Source organism: Ictalurus punctatus, chromosome 18 (genome assembly GCF_001660625.3).
Source record: "Ictalurus punctatus breed USDA103 chromosome 18, Coco_2.0, whole genome shotgun sequence".
Classification (NCBI taxonomy): Eukaryota; Metazoa; Chordata; class Actinopteri; order Siluriformes; family Ictaluridae; genus Ictalurus; species Ictalurus punctatus.
This window is the reverse complement of record NC_030433.2, coordinates 20,151,399-20,169,522: the sequence shown is the minus strand read 5'-3', so window position 1 is coordinate 20,169,522 and position 18,124 is coordinate 20,151,399. Positions and strand designations below refer to the sequence as shown.

Here is an 18,124-nt window from a genome sequence, read left to right as displayed (position 1 = left end):
ATCTGTCATACTTTAAATCCAGAAAAAGTTGTAATTGCTGGCAAATTGCTTCGGTGTAAGAGGAATAAAACACTGTGTCGTATACAGAGTGTTTAATGTCAGGCCATCGCAAGGGGCTCTACCTCCGACTTGAGCAATGTCATTTTGATATTTATGAGGGCTAGGATGCGATAGTTAGGGAGTATGACGTCACGTATGAGCACTCGAATGGATTTCCTAAATTGGTGTCTGGCGTCTGAATGTGTAATGCGTCACTGAGGAGGCTCAGGCGAAACGTTTTAACATGTCAAAACTTCCCACAAACCCACGCTGTGGAATTTGGAGACGGTGATTCATACGGCAGCCTTAAAACCAGAGCACGAAGTATGTCTCATCGGGAGGGTGTGAGAGTCCCGGAGTCTGAGGACTCATTATTCAAGTGTGCTTTAATTTATTCTTAATGCGTCTTTAATGTTCATGTTTAAAAAGCAGCACACGGTCATACTAGAGACAAATAAATAATGTAGGCAATAAATTGCTGAGCAGTCATGAACAGAACGCATTTTGCATTAAGGCTTTCAAATTAAACACCACTCAGGTTTTCATAGACCTGGAATGCACAATAAAGCCAATGAATTTGAATGTTTAGGAGCTCATCTAACACAATTCTACTGACAATACAAATGCCTCCTAAACATTTTGGTGAAATGACTCATGCTGGATAATACAAGCACTCTATATCCCTTTATTACCCAATGAACCAATACAGAACCCTTTCCCCCCCCCCCCCCCCCCCCCCTAAGAGTGTATTAACAGGATGTTTATGGTACATAGTCCAAATTATTTCATATAATACAAATATTGTCTTCTTAACACCTAGAACCTGTTAGGCGTTTAACAGTTAGCTATCTTGATACACTCTTCAGACAAAAAAAAAGGTTCTTCATGGATTATTTAATGCTTCTTTTGGTAATTAAGGGTCCTTACATTCCTAAAACATCAACTTTCTCTCTGAATGGGAAACTTCAAGGGTTCTTCAGTGGTTTACTGCAGGTCCTTAGCTCTGTATTTATTGCAGAAGTACTTATATATGAAGTACTTACTTATGAAAGTCTTAATATCATACCCTGTTGTAGGTAGGTAGGTACATCATTAGAGGTTCCCAAGAAGAAAAAACTATTTAAGAATGCATCGTATATACAGTCATGTGGAAAAATAAGTACACCCCATGGAAATTGATGGCTTTTATGACATATTTGGACAAGCAAACATTTGATGATCTTTGAGACAGTGCCTATTAATAAAGTTGATATACTTGAACAAACCCACACGGAGCATTAGCTTTTCCAATCGTTTATTCAACAGAAATATCAATAGATGTGATATTCGTCTATGGAAAAAGTAAGTACACCCTTGTCTTCAGAAGCTAGTATTAGCCCCTTTAGCAGAAACAACTTCCTGTGGGTGTTTTTCATTATTGTCCACCAGGCTTGCTGGAATTTTTGACCATTCTACCATGCGATATTCTTCCAGTTGCAAGATGTTTGAGGGTTTTCTTGCATGTTCTGCCCGTTTCAAATCCCCCCACAACATCTCAATGGGATTCAAATCCAGGCTTTGACTAGGCAATTCCATAAACCTACATTTCTTCTTTTTGAGCCATTCCTTGGTGGATTTGCTAGTGTGCTTAGGATCATTATCCCATTGAAAGGTCCACTTTTAATATAATTTCAACTTACGGTCATATGGCCTCACATTATCTTCACGCACTCTTTGATACGATGTAGAATTCATAGTTGAAAAGGCCTGGTCTTTGCCTATATGCTCATTGGCAAACGGGTTCCCAATTTGTAAGAGCGTACATTATATCTAGTACTGACTTGCAGTACCTACATATTTAATGCACTCCTTAAAAAAGAGGTTCCCCAAATGGCTCTTATAATATGAATAAGATCATTTATGAATTGGATTTTCTTTGTTTCCCCTATCAGAAAGTGTTCCAAGTTTTCTTTAAAGCTCTGTTAGAACCTACATAGCTCTATATAGAACCTTTAAAAGCTCCACTGGAGAGACAACTGAAGAACCCTTAAAAGTGTTGGACATGTCGTTGTGCTCATTTACATGTCCCAATAGGATCAGCGATTAATAAACCGGCCACAAGTAAGAAGGATTTCCATGCGTACAGACATTTTAACATTTTAGAAAATTGTACATCCACGTCTAGGGTTCTCCTACACACGGTCCTGTGAATGTGCTGAGGCTCGCTAGGCAGCAGCATGGTGTTATGCTACAGTCGTGGTGCTTTGTAAGTGGCAATTTGAAAGTTTTAATAATATCAATTCCCACCTCGGGAACTTCGACATGGAAAGTGCGGGGGAAAAAACATGCATGCCTGCATGAAAGCGTGTTTTTGTACGCCCTGTCAGAGCACATAAACTCATAAAAGATTCTTTATCCATGTTTTTTTTGTTGTTTTTTTTGTTTTTTTTTTAACAGTTTCAAGCCTGAGCAGCCTCTGGTACTGTCCTACGATAGTGACCCTTAAACATCATGCAACATTTTGGACTGAAATTGCAGTTCAGCAACAGCAGCAGACAATAGCAAATAGCGTTGGCAAAAGCTAGCCAGCGGACAATGATGAATAACTATAGTAATAACTCTAATGTTGATTATTACCTTCTCAAAACAGCGATTAGTGTGGTCAAAGTTATCCATCCATTTTCTGTACCGCATATCCTACACAGGGTCGCAGGCAGCCTATTGCCTATTCCAGGGAACCAGGAGCACAAGGCAGGATACGAACCCATGGCAGTGCACAATCGCACACACAATCATACACCCATTAACATACTATGGACAATTTAGAGATGCCAATCAACCTACAGCGCATGTCTTTGGACTGGGGCGGAAACCAGAGTACTTTAAGGAAACCCCCGAAGTACAGGGAGAACATGCAAACACGGGGATGAGGCAGGAATCGAACCCCCAAGCCTGAAGGTGTGAGGGAAAAGTGCTAACCATGAAGCCACCATGTTAGAGAAGGCCAATGTTACAGATTTAACCAAATATCACATCTCTATTAACTGATCAAAAGCCAATAATGCTATAAACTAATTTACAAGTAGAGAAGGGCAACTTTGCTTTGACATCACTCTGTAAACAGGGAAGGAACTAAAATTGGTAGTTGAGTAGACTACCCCAAGTTCACAAGTTTTCGGTGGTTTTTACCACCGAAGTTGCAACCTCTCTTCGATTGCATTAGTACAGATCCTCTCTCCTCTCAGCGATGTTCTGATCTGCTTCATTCTGATTGGTTGCCTGAAGCATTGGCTCCAGGTTACAGGATTAATCAGCGAGGTTTGTCCAGCTGTGCACTCCTGATTGGTCCCCAAACGGGACCTTCTGCACAGGAGGTCCACCAGACGGTACATTCTAACGAGCACCACTAGAAAGTCTGCAGGCATTTTTCTTGGTTTGCTAATTTTCTCAGAATTTTCTCTGAAGTGTGAGAAACGTTCATTAAAAAAAATAAGTAACGTATTTTTGTAATACATTATTTTTGTTTTGAACCCCCAAATGAATGGTTTGAGCAAACATGGTAATGATTGGAAACCAAACTCAAAGTGAATAGCCATCAATTAGCATAACTTCATGTATATAGTGCTAATTGGGTGCTATTCACTTTGAGTCATTGTTAGCAGCTTTAGCATTTTTGCTTGACCTTTCAAGAATCTTGCTAATCAGTGGCAACTAGCTTTAATGAAATGTTGTCATTTACTTTAGTTTCCCTTAGCAACAGTAGCATTATTGAATGATAAATGAAAATGATTAAGGGTGTGTCTCAATCAGCCCCCTAGCTTGCGAATCAATAGATTGTGTACTGGAGTTGGGGCACTGGTAAGGTCCCTGGCTCACTACACATTGCGACACCGATAACTCAATTTCCAGCTACATGATTTCATACTCGTGTTGTAAAATGTCACCAAAAATTTTAAACCTAAAAATATTTTAAAAGTTTTATGTACCTCATGGAAATGTGTTAGCTTAATCGCATGTATTACTGTCATGGAACGTCAAGCAGGATCGTAGTATGGCTAGTGGATTTATTCATTTTTTTAAATCATTAAACACTTAAGTCGTTAGACTCGAACAAACCGTATATAGAAAGTCAAATGAATAACAATTTTTAAAAAAAATTGTTAATGCAAGCAATCATTTGAAAGCCACAACAACAAGCTACTTACAGTGCATTGTAGCCAGAAGTTGAGAGAGTCCGTCCCCCAATTTTTTCGAGCTGAGAGGCTTCAGAAAACATGATGTCATTTCCAATTTCCATTGTGGGATTTTTTTAGGGAGCAAACGTTCCAATGCACTGGAAGGATTTTGCGATTGAGACAGCCCTTAAAACTCAGTGCCCTGACTGCTAAACTAGGGAGCTGATTGAGACATACCCAATGCCTATAATAATAATAATAATAATAATAATAATAATAATAATAATAACGTTGTTTCCAAATGAACGGCTAAACCAAACATGCTATGAGGCTAACAGCAAATGAAAGCTGGTAGCCACCACTTAATATGATGCACATGGAATCATGCTCATTGGTGTCTACCAACTTCCATTTCACTGGTGGCCTTTCACTTTGTCATTTTTTAGTAAAATTATCAGTTCTATTTGAGTTCCATTAATATATAATTTTTTAAAAAATGACAAATGTTTTAAAATATATTTTTTGTTTGTTTGTTTAAACAAACGTTTGACCAAATATGCTAATAAAGCTATCAAAACAATGAATGGAAACTAGACTACATGTGTGTAATGCATAGAAAAGGAGCAGGTACATGTATACAATATAAGATTTATTTTTGTTCGATTGTTAAAAAAAAAAAATAAAAAAAAAAAAATAAAAAAATCAACCACACATGCTAATATGGCTGACAATGTGTGGATGGTAGGGACCACCAATTAGCACAACCCAGTGTGCATAATCTTAATTCACCTTCTTCAAATTAAAATAAGCTTCAGCACTCGTGATTCATGAGCTGTAACTGTTGATGCTATTTAAAGGAATTTATTTTCAAGCGGTCATATCTTTATACAAATGTATTCACACCTGGTCCAGTCAATAAGAAAGTTGCTATTTATGATGCCCATATCACAAGGCTAAGAGCGCAGGCAAAGCTTTGCCCTCTTTAAGGTCAGCACGGTGAAAAGCGTCAATCCAGGACAAAGGATAAAGAGGATTAGCGTCACATTGGACTGCAGAGCTCAAAGTGTGAGAGGAAATGTGATTCTGCGTCTTATAGACTGCTTAAACTACAGCAGTGTTGAATTCTGATTAAGGTGTTGATTAGTGTTCTATATCAGACAGTAGTGCAGCTGCAAATCGCAGGATTATTTTAATATGTACATTGTTTCTATAGTAACAGCTATATGTTCACAGTATGGAGACACAACATAGAAATGGAATTTTATAAAAAATAGTGTAAACATTGATATGCTGAAGTTTTCTGTAAGGAGACGTTTATTCAGCATTTATGGAAGGAGTCGCCAATGTCAGTGCTTTGTAACACTAAGGTAATGCTGTAAACAAGTTTCTGACAGTTTTCAGGGCAGAGAAGTTGACACTTTACAGTTAGTAGGTAACTTTACAAGTGCAAGAGAGAGGAAAAAGAGAGGCTAGTGAGGGATGCAAATAATAACAGGTGACTATAAATGGATACTATAAATGTATGTCGTCATATTTAATAAGGAATAAAACACTTCAGGACAAACCGTTATAGGAAAAGAATCAACTTCAGGGTGGTAACCGTAACGCCACCTCATCATGAGGATTTTTTTTTTTTTGCCATATCACCCAACGCATATTATAATAAACATAAATCTATACAAAGGCATGAGCTAATTTTGCTTAATTTTGATTTCAAGTCATCTATAAACATTCAGTAAGAAGCTTTTTTTGTTGTTGTTGTTTTTTTTACCTCACTGATGTCTCCCTTTGAGACTATGATATTTATCAGCTCCTCCAAAATTTTGAGATGTTGCGATCGTAGAAATGAACACAAAATCAAACAAACGCCGCAATATTCGGAAGAGCTTGCGATTTTTCCAAAGTTACCGCAGATTTCCACAGATTTGGGCCAAGGCGCGTCATGTGACGTCATCAACGCACATTCAGCCAAAGCCCTCTTTGATCCACGTGCGTTGAACTCGAGTATAGCTGAAAGGTCTCATTTACCGACAAACATCACTGCGAAAGAGAAAGAAATCACAATTTTTGTCCAATTGCAATTTTAGCCAATTCAAGTAGTTTTCCGCAAAAACTCTGCAAATTGCTTCGCAATTTAAAAAAAGCTAAATCCTCAGTGAAATCCTGTACGGACTTATTCGTACGGTTGTGTATCTGATCTTTTTTCAAACATTTTGTTGTATTTGCCTCTTGTTTTGTCAGTTTGATTCACACAGTGGGTCACCATTTGAGATTTCCAGCATAGAGGCCGGATTCCCGAAACATATCTAGGAACTCCATCATCTTCAACTGAAGCTGTAGAAATCCATTAAAGAATGACGTTAGGCTTCATACAGAATTCCAAGATTCAGTGCATCACTGCACCAGAGGAAGTGCAGAGTATCTCAAATGCTTTAAAGCACGGACACTAATGAATTGCTTTTGGCTTGAATGCATTTCAAATGAGAAGAGATTTGAACTCAGATGGGAGGCTGAAATAATCAGACATTCCTATAGGGCACAGGCCAGGAGGTTCAAGAAGGGGGGGAAAAAAAAAAAACATCCTAATTAATGTGTCAGGGTTTAATGACCCAAGGTTTATATTCAGCTGTCCATCAGACATTAGGTTAAAGAGATGCAATTAAAAAAAAGAGTTCAAGCAGCATCGGAGACATTCCTGGCCAATGTGATGAAAAACTGAAGGGACAAAATGAAGTCGCTTTAGAAGAATAAAATATCATCATGTCCACTGTAATGTGCTTTAAATTGATATACATATTGATGACGCATCAGCCAGGTTAATGTTGGTCTCAGGGACAATCTGCTGTCACAATATTCTCTCATTTCTACACGAACGTCACAATTTCTCCCCTTTTGATGGAAAGTGGAGGTGTAAAGCTCTTCCCTAACCAATCACATGACTCATGTGGTTTCTCTGGTCAAAACCATGCATTTAAGAGTCTCTTCTAATCTGAACAAAAGAACAAACAAAAGCAAATCGAGCATGAATTGATCTAGTGAGTGATCATTAACCTAGTGAGGAACAGCTAACCCCAGCAAGCATAGCTACTATGTAACTGTACTGTATATAAGGCAGGTTGCTACATGGAGGCTGAATCCTGATTCTGTGCCGCTGTATTTACTTGCTTGAGAGGCATCACAGACTCTTAATTTGTGGGTTGTCAATCAAAAGTGATCATTAGAATATTAGGCCACACCCATTAGGAATATCTAAAACTTGTCTGCTTAGTGAGCGTTTAGCAATTTTTTTTTTATTATTTTTTTTTTAAGTTTCTGGCTTGTTTTTTCTTCTTCATTCAAACATTGCCGGATTTGTTAATACAGCAATCTGTCAAACGGGATCATATTTGATACCACATTCCTGCTTTAAAAATGTACATCATGGTCTTTGGTGGGTCAGTTGCATGTAAAAGGTTCTGTGCTGGACCGAGGTTCTCAGCACCTCACAGGAGGTCATGTGCAGCAAAATCAACACAGCTCATATTACAAACCAAACATACTCTGGATGCTACATTTCACATGAGCATGAAACCCAAGTCGATAGATAGAGGGCTGTGAGAAAGTTTGTGCTCCTTTTGGTATCTGTTTTTTTTTTTTTCTTTTCTTTTTTTAAAAAAACTTGTGCTTATAACAAACTAACAAATTTGTGGAGACACATCATTCGGGGGGGGGGACTAAATTAAAGAGATTTATGCAAAAAAAAAAAAAATGCTTGAGAAATACATTTTAACTTGACAGTAAATTAAGACAGCAAACTGTGAGAAAGGTTGCTTCCTTCATTTCTTCCCATGAACACACTCAACCCCCCCCCCCACCCCCACAACTTCAACTCCAAGGTTATCTGGTTATTCTGGAAGTACTGCAGACATTTAAATGCCCTCCTATGCGTTTTTGTCACTCGTCTGGTGACTACACGCTTGATTTCTCTGCTTTGTAGAATGTTCTCTTACTTTACAGAATTATGACCAGGGATAGAAACAAGCACTCGAGTACTTGGAATAGTCATAATGATCCATCATGACAACACAAGAAACGCAAACCATGAAAGAATGTTTATTTAATAATGTTTATATTCTTACAATCCTATCAAATACATTTTCCAACAACTGAAGAAGAAGAAGAAGAAGAAGAAGAAGGAGGAGGAGGAGGAGGAGGAGCAGGAGGAGAAGAAGAAGGAGCAGGATGAGGAGAAGATGGAGGAGGAGGACAAGAAGGAGGAGAAGAAAAAGAAGGACGAGAAGGAGGAGGAGAAAAAGAAGAAGGAGGACGAGGAGAAGGAGGAGAAGAAGAAGGAGGAGGAGGAGCAGGAGGAGGAGAAGAAGGAGCAGGAGGAGGAGAAGAAGGAGGAGAAGAAGAAGAAGGAGGAGAAGAGAAAGGAGGAGAAGAGGAAGGAGGAGAAGAGGAAGGAGGAGAAGAAGAAGAAGAAGAAGGAGAAGGCGGAGAAGGAGGAGAAGGAGAAGAAGGAGAAGGCGGAGAAGGCGGAGAAGGAGAAGGCGGAGAAGGAGAAGGCGGAGAAGGAGAAGAAGAAGGAGGAGGAGAAGAAGAAGGAGGAGAAGGCGGAGAAGGAGAAGAAGGAGAAGAAGGAGAAGGTGGAGAAGAAGGTGGCGAAGGAGAAGAAGGAGGAGAAGGTGGCGAAGGAGAAGAAGGAGGACAAGAAGAAGAATAGCGATCGACAGATCAGCTTTGCAGGATGAAGCCTTGTCATGGACCAATTTTTTTTTTTTTTTTTTTTTCCCAATTACCACCAGGAATTTTAATCAGATTGAGATGCAGACTGTTTGCTGGCCATACCATTGAGTTGATAATCATTCTGAACAATGACTTCATCACCAAACCTATTTTCTATCAATGGAATGAGAAAAGTGTCCAAAATTTCACCATTCACCTGTGCATTGACCGTTGAGGTCTCTCCTGGTCCTTTACATGATGTGAAACCCCATATCATAAATGAGTGAGGAAATCTGATGGTTTTCTTCACGCAGTCATCTTTATATGTTTCATTACAACGGCACCAGACAAAAGTTCCAGCATCATCTCCTTGGCCAATGCAGCTTCGTGATTCATCACTGAATATCACTTTCATCCAATCACCCATACTCCATAATTGCTTCTCTTTAGCCCACTCGAACCTTCTTTTCTTCCGTTTAGGTGTTAGTGCTGCATTTCGTTTAGCTTTTCTAAACATAAATCCCATTTCATTCAGTTCTGACACTTACTATCACAAACACTGACTCCTGTTTCCACCCATGTTTTTCTTTTCTGGTGCACTTTCTATTTTCGAGGCATATTGCGTTTGTCTTCTATCCTGGCGCTTGCCATCTTCCTTGGTCTACCCGTATGTTTTCCTTTTATAGCCGTCCCATTTTGTTTATACTTCCACCAAATTTTTTGACAGCCGACTGGGAGTAACCAACATCTTTTGCCACACTCTGTGTCAGATTTCCTTCTTGAAGGAGTTTTTATAATCCTTCCCATTGCTTCAATTGTAAACTCTCTTGTCGGGCCCAGGTTTCATTTCAATTAGCCGAGTCCAACAGCTTGTTAAGCTGTGTAGGCGCACTCAATTGCAGACTAATTTGCATTATTTATTTATTTATTTTGATTTGTTTTGAGAAATGCAAATTACAAGGTGATCCCATCATTTTTTCCTCTACTTGATTTGGAGAAAAATATGCCATTGATTAAAACGATTTCATTAAATTTGTTTGGGGTATGGTTTACGAAGCCAGAATGTTCAGCAATTAAACAAAAATTGTGCGTCATATCTGCGATTTGTTTACTTGTTACGAGGTAAAAAAAAAAAAAAAATTTAAATAAATAAATAAATAACCCAAACGGGTGAACATCCTCCTTTATTCATATTTATAAAAGATGCCCGACACCGACATTCAGATGATATGTGACATAAGGCTAGTGTATGCTACCGTTTCAGGATTAATGATCAAAGCAAAGCAGACTGCAAACTGTACTCAAGAAGAGGAGTTACAGCATCGTCCTACTATATAAGTAACCTGAGAAAACATCTTAAGCGTACTGTAAATCTCAGCACGAGGAGTTCATTACTAGCAACAACAGTTCTTACTAGGGCAAAAATATCATATGATACTCGAGGACATTTCTACGATACGCAATGCATCATTTAGTTAACAAACTGTCTGCAAAACAGTAGTAAAAAGCAAAAAAAAAAAAAAAAAAAAAGCAAAAAAAAAAAAAAGCTAATCTGAGGTCTTTAATGCCAACGAAGACAAAAGGAGGTCAAGTAAAAAAAATTAATAATGATAATTACCTCAAATCAACAGCATCCATACAGTACAATTTAATTTGTAATTATTCAGGTCCGTCACTGTTCTGTGCCTGTCTCATCAAGTTTTTAGGTGAACAGTGTTATAATTACAGCCGGCAGATCCCTACAGACAAAACAGACTTAATTAAAGAAGAAAACTCGGGAGCAATAGAGAGCAAAGTGACCTTTTACTTCTTTTGGGTTGCAGGCACTTTACATGCTTGTCTGTTGTGCTAGCGTCCTCTTCAGAATAGTTCAAAAGGAGAAAGAGAGAGAAGAAAAAAAAATAAAAAACACGTCTCAGTAATTAGTAAATGGGAGATTTAGATCTCTTGGATGAGAGGAGGGCTTTTTCAGCGAGGGATTTATTCCCTAGAGCTCGTCCTCAAAAGCAGGCTTATTCCATGAATTATTAAACATTAAATATCGGGAAAAAATATTCACAGACTCATAACTGATAAATGAATGCTGGAGTTGCCAAAACAGATTGTTGCTCTTTCTCCCACCCGTATCTCATAAGCAAACGCAACAGAGAGGTGTCTGGTATTGGAATTGGTATAGGCAACCCCCCGCCACCCCCCACATCATTCATATATAGATAGCTAGATAGACAGATAGATAGATAGATAGATAGATAGATAGATAGATAGATAGATAGATAGATAGATAGATATCATACTTGTATACTCTGTCTGAACAAGATGGCATTGATGGATTCATACTATCATTCACTAGCTTTACATGTAAAACTCCCACATTGGATTCTATTACCTCTTCTAGCACACTTATATCCTATTCTTTCATGCTCTTTCTGTTCTGAGTGGCTGCACCTCCTGCAAGTCACTGTCTAGCTGGACTTCTTTAAGTTGGGATGTAATGCCATTTGTTGGATCAGACCTGGTGTATGACGTGTGTAAATTTCCTCTGATTTTCGACCCCTGACTGTGAATTGCTATTACAGGACTGTCATGGCGATCTATCAGGTTAAAGCCGACTTTTTTCCCCTAGTCAATAATCATGTTTTTTTTCCTCTTCCTTTTCAACAAAAATCCTTTTTGTTGTAGCTTTGCGGTGATACAAACCAAATGTTTCATGCACTGCTAGCACACGCCATAATACAGCCTTATTTGGTACACATCTGGAGCCCATGTTTATTCCCTTTGTCAGTATAAATTAACCAAAACCAAACAGTTGTTTTGTCGTTAATGAATAAGAATTCACTGGACACATGTTTAATCCTGTTAACGTAACTGGCAACCTGACTGAAACTTTACATCATGCACGACAAAATTTAAAAAACGACGATAAGGCCGATTCATAACTCTAAAGATGCCGACGCTTTTCTAAAAGTCACGATGGTGGATGGTTTATTCCATCCGTCTCATTGGCGCAATGACGGGGGATTAAATCATTCGCTTTTGCTCTTTTTATAAGCTATATAAGGATGCGCAATGTAGAATTTTGCACATGAGTGCATGAACACAACTCCAGTGAAAAATATAACAGCAGTGTAATACGTAAGGGATAAAACACAACAAACTGATATGATTATCAGAGTTACAGTGAAGTAATTTTAGTGTAATAGCACAAAGTGTTTTGTTCCCCTTAAACAGTACCACTACAATCTGCCAACGACTGCAACTCTTAATTAATTAACGAATGATACATTGTACTCTTTATCTATTTATAGTTACATTTTGCGTTGCTACACAACACTGTTTAAAGTTAGTTCCTGTTCTTACTTTCACTATAGCAACTGTAAACACAGTTCCTCACCAGCCTCACACTTTCCTTTCTCGAAAATCTCCTGACGGAAAACATCACCAGTTTAAATGAGTATGTACATTTTCTTGTTCAACAGCACATTGTAATATGGTTATTATTATACGAATGCGTCCCAGTGAATGAGCTGTTACTATAGAAACGATATTAGAACAAGCACATTAATAGAAACCTATCATTTGAATTACAACCGGAATGGGCTAACGTTATAGAATATGAATCCACACCTTAAGATGTGAGAATTCAGAGCCATGGTACAAGTAAAATAGCAGGCACGCTCGTATTTCACAATGCATTTTTGCCTTTAATTTTCACCCCCTTTTATCCATTCATTTTGCACCACACCTTTTTAAAGTGCTTTCGTTTAAATCCATGCATCATAAGAGGCCGAGATGCTGGAAACGGGTCCGAAGCCAAGAGCCGTGAAATGAAAGCGCTCTTAAAACTGTAGTAATTATAATAATAATAATAATACTAATAATAATAATAATAATAATAATAATACAGACATTCTGTAGCCTGCATCTAATATGTAAAAACCAGCATTACAGGATCGACTTGGCATCTGGCTGCTCTCATTATTTGTACTGGCCTCACTGATCTCCTGTTTTGCCCAAAGAACGAATGTTTGGCCCGAAAAGAAATTCCACAACAATTTTGAGCTTACACAAACCCTCCCCGAATAGAACCCACAGGATATTTTCTTTCTCCGTCTCATCACTGTTCTTTTTCCAAACCGTGCCCTGAGCCGCACGCTGCAGGAACGAGGCTTTTAAACTGGCAACACACTCAAAGAAATCATATACAGAGGCTTTCTGTAGGAGCGTCTCAGCGTCTCGGCCTTCTTTAACCGCCGAGCTCAAATAAATTAGTTCAGTGTATTCACGGAGGGTTTACCATGTTACGCTGCCATATTAATTCCAGCTGCTGCTCAGTTGAACCGGGCCTGTTTGGAGCAAATCAGCTAAAAAGAAAAAAGGTAATACTCTCGGGATATAACCTGAGCCCTTTAAAGGGAAAACACGAGCAAGAAATCATGAAAACAGCTGGTTTACATAAGCATAATACTGAGATTCTTTGAGTCCACCTTAAATAATTCTAACTAATTCTCCAGCCTTCATAATTCTAACTAATACTTCTGATACTAAAATTACACTATTGCAAAAATGAACAGCACTGTTGATTGGTGCGCTGTTAAATACTGGATTCTGATTGGTAGAATTTTCTACAAGAGCGGTTCGGACAGTAATGCAGCTACAAATCGCAGGTTAACATTAATATGCTAATATTCTATTATAACAACTGACACATGGAATTAACCGCCGACAAATTTTCTGAGCTTTTACCGTCTAAAAAACACAAGCGGAGAGTTTTTATTCACAACCTCATATCGTATATTAACATATACAAAACATCTACCCATGCAGTCATTTTCTGTACTGCTTATCCTACACAGGGTCGCAGGAGAGCCTATCCCAGGGAACTCGAGGCACGAGGTTGGGGACACATGCTGGACGGGGTGCAAATCCATCGTAGGGCACAATCGCACACACATTCACACACCACGGTTCATTTGAAAACGTCGATCGGCCTTCAGCGCATGTCTTTGGACTGAGGGAGGAAACCGGAGTACCCAGAGGAAACCCCTGAAGCACACGGAGAACATGCAAACTCGGAGGTGAAGGCAGGATTTGAGCGAGGCAAACGTGCTAACCATTAAGCCACATACAAAACAAAGACACATAAAATGGTCTAATCCACATCATGTTTGATTAAATGTGACAAATTTATGATAAATATGAGGGGGGGCGGCATACCGTGCTTAAAATCAACAACAAGGCGGTGTAATGAAACATGAGTCGATAGTTTTCACCTCCCCAGCAGAGTTTTTAGACCGATGGTATTCTTAGACTGTGACCTAGTGAACCAGTACCAGGATGTATTAATTTTATTGATAGAGACTTCAAAGCACTTCTGTGAGTCGCTCTGGAGAAGAGCGTCTGCCAAATGCCATAAATGTCCACAGCAATTTGTCAATGGCAGCAACGTGTTATTTATTAAAGAACGACGTGTCATACTTTTTACAGTAACGTGATGATATGGAACATCCATGAAACAAGTTAGTTCCTGTTCTCACTTACATTCTAGCAGATATAAACAGTTGTTCCCTCACCACCCTCATCATTTTATTTCGCTTGAAGTTAAGAAGACAAACACACAACTTGTGATGTTACCAAGAAACCACAGAGTACTGTATAAACTCCTGTGTCCTGAAAACTTTTCAATGATGGAAAACGTACAACGATAGCTTTAACTGTTACGAAGAATTACGGAAAGAAAGAAAAAAAATCTGTTTATGATTACGCTTCGATTATAATGGAACATCCACAATACAAGGCCCTGTAAATTAGTTGTTATTTCGGAAACATGCGCATTGATATGAACCTGTGATTTCTGCTTCTGACCAATCAGAATCCAGAATTCAGCACAGTGGTATAAAAGGGAATCTAGAATAAGCCCTGCATCACAGCTCCAAGGTTCCTGATTCGATCCTGAGCTCAGGTTACTGTCCATGTGAAGTTTCTGTGCATGTTCTCCCAGAGTCCATGTGTGCGGGTTCTCGGGGCTCTCCAGTTTCCTCCCACCTGCCAATATGTGGATTGAGGTGTTCCAAGTGTGAGAATGGGTCTGCATAGTGCCCTGCAACGGTCTGGCATCCCATCCAGGGTGCACTCCCATCTCACACCCAGAGTAACCAGGAAAGGCACCACATCCCTGACCAGGATGAAACGGATACTGAACGAGAGCAAGTGAATTTTTCTTTGGATCTCAACTAGTCGCATGTCTGAGTCACAGCGATAACGCTGGAGGTTGTTTCTGTTCCGGGTTTCGCTTTTTATTGAATGCTGTGGCTTATTAAAATTACATGCAGAAGGCCGCCACAATCTTTACACTGTGACCAAGCCTGAACGGCGACAGCCTCGCAGGCCAAAACCAACATTATTGTGTTCAAATTTGAGCCCAGCAAATTCCCCTGCAGTCACTGTGGTGTGTGATGACACGTCATTATGGTTACTGAAATAACGGCTGAATCACCCGCATTGGAAACAAGTCACTTCCTTTCAGATACTTTTCTCCCGTTTGTTGGAAGACAAAAAAATTCCCAGTGTAGCAAAGACACTCCCAGGCATAACTCAGCTCCGAGACACACACACACACACACACACACATTCACACGTCTGTCTCGAGTTGTTCAAGTGACAGGAAGCTGGTATACACTGCATCTATTTTACTTTTTAAACAGGTCACAGACGCCTCTCTCCATTATAATAAACAGTATCAAATTCACAGTGGTTCATATTCAATTATTTACGCATGTGCCAATATGAAATTTTCATATCCGAATAATTGCCTATTACCCTATCAAATTAAAGTTCAAATTTACTAGAATATTCCAGTACAAGCGAGGCTTCTGTCCTTCATATATTATTCAAACTTGTATTCAGAATATAGGGATTTGAACAGGAATTGCTTTCTTCTTCAAATACGTCCCATTCCACATGGGACAGAATTGATCTCCCGGCACACAAACACACAATACTGTGATCATTTTGTCAAATAACCACAAGAAAAATGAGTGCATATTGAATATCATGGATTATCCCAACAACACTGATGAATTCTTTTGGATTCTGATTGGTCAGAAGGTATTGATTAATTTTCTAACAGCGGCTCTGACGGTAACGATTATATGTCGGTTTCTATTAATGCACTTATTCTAATACATTATCATTTTTAGAGCAACATAACCCAAGGCTAAAACTAAAAATATTAAATGCATGCTGGTATTTAGCAAAGAAACACTTTTAATTGCTGATCTGGGGACGATTTCTGTAAGGAGGTTTATTTAAACATTTATGGAAGGAGTCTCCAGTGTCAGCACTCTGTAGAAGTCAGAGTTAAAGCTGTAGCTTTAAGTTTTCTGTCATGGAAAAGTCTTCAGAACAGAGGAATTTACACACTGCATGTCTGTCTGATTAACTTTAGGAGATAGAAGGGAAAAGAAAAAAAAACAGTAGAATGTGTAGATCTGGAACTTTTGAAGGGTTCTTGGCTTTTGTCCCTCCTTAAAGGTTTTATGTAGAACATTACAAGAGAGCGTTCTCGATTAGTGAGAGCGTCAAAGGAAAGTCCTTTTGAAAATGAAAATTCTCCTCTAAAATGGAAATTCCATGGACACTTACTTGGAAAACCTTTTTATTTTTTTATGCTGTTGCATTAATGGTCAATTTGGCTAGTTTTGATGTCTAAAATGGCAGTGCATCCCTCATGCTTACCCATCGAAAGAACTCTTGAGGAACACTTTTCCATTACGGTGTACCATGATTTATTGCAATGTTGGAAAAATATCAAATTGCCCATGTCTAATGTCAAATAGTTTTCTTCTAGTAAACCAGTAAGAGGTGTAACATGATAGCGTCAGCTTCCTCCGCCTGAAGACCACCAAAAACATTCATTCCATCCAAATACACACTCAAAAGACCAGCCGATATCGAGATACCAAGAAACGCCGGAAAGTCAATACTTACATCAGTCTTCCTGAACTTCGCTTTTAGGCTTTTCATGTTAGTCCATGCAGATTCCAACAAGTCCAAACAGGTCTGAAAATAAATCCCAAGATTGTTTATTGGCATTCTGCCATCCGAAAACCAAGCACAACAACAGAAATGAACATTCGATGGAGCTGATTAAGTATTAAATACAATCGATTGCATTTTATTCAGGGAATGGAAGCATCACTAATTTCTAGATAAATCATGATTCTCTAGAACAATTATGAGTCAGTACACAAAAGGTTTATGCATGAATGTTTTTAATTAAAATGGTCTATTAAATATGCATATATAGACACATTAAGCCTTGTTCATATATCATATCGGATACAAATTATAACATTAGGTTTTAAAGGCAGGAAAAAAAAAAAATTATGAAACAAAACAAACAAAAAAAACTAAATTATTTAAAAACTGAACTGCCCCTAGATGCATAAATAAATGTTTTATAATCACATTGTGGCATCATGAATCGATATCAAAATGGATTCATGAAACTCGTAGACATTTCAACTCTGAATTTTAAATTTAATGTGCTTCCAAGAGCCCTGAGTACACAAGGAGGTTAATGGGACTCCGGGGAATGGAAATTATTCAGAGTGAGGAGCCAGTGTGCTGACCTGTGAAAGGACTCACAATTCATACTGCTGCCCCTGGGCTTAATGATCCGTTTTGTTTGCTTCGTGCGGTGGAATGTTAATCCATTTATTTACTGTCTAATTGTCACTACATTTAGCAATAAACTAAACATACACATGATTTGCATATTAATAAACATGGGTATAATAAGCATTGATTATAGGGATGAAAGAGTTACCGGTTTCACAATTAAATTCCCAGACGGTAAGTATTACCGCGTCACATTTAATTAAACAGTGTGCGATCATCATCATTTGTAAAACGTGTGGTAAATGCTGTCCACACACACCCAGCATGAGTCTGACGCAGGCACAGCATGCAACATCGTGTTCTGACCGTGACGACGGACGCTACAATTAAATCCCGAACTCGTCTGCTCAGTTCAGCATGAGCAGAATGAATCAGAGTCGCAGCACAGATCAGCAGGAGACTTTCTTTAGCACATGACGAAAGTGAGGCGTCGCGAGCTGACTGACAAGATGATGGCGGAAAATTTGGCTTAATATAAGAGAGTTTGTCATTGTACTGTTTTGTCGTTGTTGTGTTTTTCATTAAGAATAATAATGAACCCAACG

At 38.7% G+C, this 18,124-nt stretch overlaps 1 protein-coding gene across 5 annotated transcripts in view; it reads right to left on the bottom strand.

The window, feature by feature from the left end:
- rai14 (retinoic acid induced 14) overlaps positions 1 to 18,124 on the bottom strand; it is a 71,644-nt gene that overhangs the window by 51,238 nt on the left and 2,282 nt on the right. For all 5 annotated transcript variants that reach the window (XM_017492769.3, XM_017492770.3, XM_017492772.3 and 2 more), the window contains exon 2: positions 16,887 to 16,958. In XM_017492769.3, the coding sequence (XP_017348258.1) occupies positions 16,887 to 16,922 (36 nt within the window). In that variant the 5' untranslated portion in view covers positions 16,923 to 16,958. The remainder of the gene's footprint in view (positions 1 to 16,886; positions 16,959 to 18,124) is intronic.